We start from the raw sequence: 2452 nt of genomic DNA, 5'->3' as shown, positions 1-2452 counted from the left end.
CCAGGGATCGATTCAGTTTTACTACAAATTTCTACCAGATATATCTACAATTACAGTACCTCTCCAGAAGTTACTCAAAAAATGAGAACAATGGCAGTGGAATGCAAAACCGTAGACTGCATATTTGAAGCTGAAGGATATGATAGGCAACCACACGGTGTTGGAACACTTGACCCTTCTCTGGACATCGGGATTTCTTGTGATGCGTAATATGTTGGGCTAGGAGTGGTACTTTTTCACCAATGCAAAGATGGCAGTGAAAGACAAATTTTTTATCCTAGCAAGACATTGACCGATGCTCAGAGAATATGCAATTAAATTCAAAAGGAAGCTCTATCTATCATCTATGCACTAAACAGTTTCGCCAGTTAATCTAACGGAGGAATTTTATCTTGGTTACTGATCACAAACCTCTTCTAGCACTGCTTGGACCAACTAAAGCAACACCGGCTATGGCAGCAAACAGACTGGCAAGATGGGCTCTTACTCTCAACCTATATGACTATACCATTGAATATAGGAAAATGTCTGAACTTGGAAATGCAGATACACTCAGTTGCTTATCCATGGGACATGATGACAAGTTTGATGGGGAGGAAGAAAGCAAAGATATTGACACAGTCTGCACAATCAAACACATTGGAAATCAGCTCAATCCAACAGATCCTGGTATTCTGAAGAAAGATACTGCTAAGGATCTTGTTCTCAGCACAGTGATGAGATATCTGAAGGATGGATGGTCTAAAGAGCATGACTTCAACCAAGCAGGAACCATGACTGAAGGCTATTCTGTAAAAGACTTTAGAAAACTGGAGATGTCATTGTCAGCTGACAGCGGATGCTTTATGTATGGAACAAGAGTTGTCATTCTTCTATCTCTACAAAGGCAAGTTCTTCAGCTTTTACATCTTGGACACTTTGGCATGCAGAGAATAAAGCAACTTGCTAGAACTGTTTTTTACTGGCCCAGGATGAATCAAAACATCACAGATATTGCCCACCAATGTACTTCATGCAATGAGCATCAAAACAAGCCAAATCTTCTACCAAATCACCCTTAGATGATGCCAAAAAACCGTGGAGCAGAGTACATACCGACCATGCAATTAACCTCATGGGAACTAACTGGTTGGTGTTAGTGGACGCCTACACAAAGTATCCATATATACATGCTACCAATTCAGTATCAACCAAAGTTACTCCAGATTTACTCGCGAAGGACTTTGCTCATTTTGGATATCCATATACCATATAATATATAATATAATATATATATATATTATATATCCATATAATGTCTGATAATGGAACTACACTCACTTCTAAGGAATTTCAAGAATGGTGCAAGAACCAGAGAGTCATTCACCTGACAGGAGCACCATATCATCCAGCCACCAATGGAGCTGCAGAAAGACTAGTTCAATCCTTCAACCAAACACTCAAAAAGTCAGATCTCTCCTCCAGTCTACTTTGCAAGAATTCTTGATAATGTATAGGAGAACGCCACTGTTTTACGGTTACTCACCCAGTGAACTGCTGAATGGGAGACAACTCAGAATAAAGTTTGATCCATTACTGCCGTTACCAGTTTATTTAGCTCAAAGCAAACAGATGAAGGATAACCGATCGACTAAAACAGTTCATCATTGCACAGTGGGAACACCGTGCTATGCTTTATACTGCTTATCCAAAAGAGATACACAGCCTAAATTAGTGGAAGCTGTTGTTATCAAAGTATTTGGCAGCAGAACAGTCAATGTTAGAATACTACCCAGAGGACCAATCTGGAAAAGACATCTTGAACAGCTTTGTCCTAGACATGCTTCACCAGAAAATGCCGAATCACCTGCTGAAGTATCAAACGCTCCAAGCAGTCTTCCAAAATCACAACCATTGCCTGCAGCTACAGACTGTACTAAAGCCGAAAAGACAAAATCCAAGATTAGTTGATGGCAATGGATACAACAGGGACAATCCCAGACGCTCAAAGAAACAATCTAATCGCTGAAGTCACCCATACAGCTTCAAGTTAGCAGGGAGGTGTTAAGACATTACAATGGACAATCAATGCGTTACATTGTGAATGAAATTTACTATGTCTATTTACTTTACTACTATGTAATTTACTATTACTATCCCACGGCCAAACGAGCTGATGCGAAGTTTGGTAATTTTTATGATAAATGCATGTGCACACAACTTACGAAAATTATTCATCAACAATGAGACGAACCCTTGTAATAAAATTTCATCAACAAATTTAACCATCGTTTTGTAGATTAGTTGAAGTATAATAACGATACAAAACACATATAGGCCTATTTAAATATGTTACCAAGTATTTGTATATTCTCGAAAATCTCCTAAAACTTACCCATCTGATCGGATTATACACAAATAGATAGATTTATTAAGATGAAAATTGTCACAAAACGCTTGAAAAGCTTGGTTT

At 38.5% G+C, this 2452-nt stretch overlaps 1 protein-coding gene across 1 annotated transcript; it reads left to right on the top strand.

The window, feature by feature from the left end:
* The first annotated feature begins 1338 nt into the window (after positions 1 to 1338).
* On the top strand, positions 1339 to 1950 carry LOC137398200 (uncharacterized). Its single transcript, XM_068084307.1, has one exon. It carries the CDS (start codon positions 1339 to 1341, stop codon positions 1948 to 1950), a length of 612 nt encoding a protein of 203 aa, XP_067940408.1.
* Positions 1951 to 2452: the final 502 nt, after the last annotated feature.

This window comes from Watersipora subatra, chromosome 6, assembly GCF_963576615.1.
Source record: "Watersipora subatra chromosome 6, tzWatSuba1.1, whole genome shotgun sequence".
Lineage (NCBI taxonomy): Eukaryota > Metazoa > Bryozoa > Gymnolaemata > Cheilostomatida > Watersiporidae > Watersipora > Watersipora subatra.
Note: the sequence above shows the minus strand (reverse complement) of the source record. Positions and strands in the feature narration are given on the sequence as shown.

Bases quoted from the DNA above. Each gene is read 5' to 3' on its own strand.
- LOC137398200 (XM_068084307.1), top strand. From the start codon at position 1,339: ATGGTGCAAGAACCAGAGAGTCATTCACCTGACAGGAGCACCATATCA.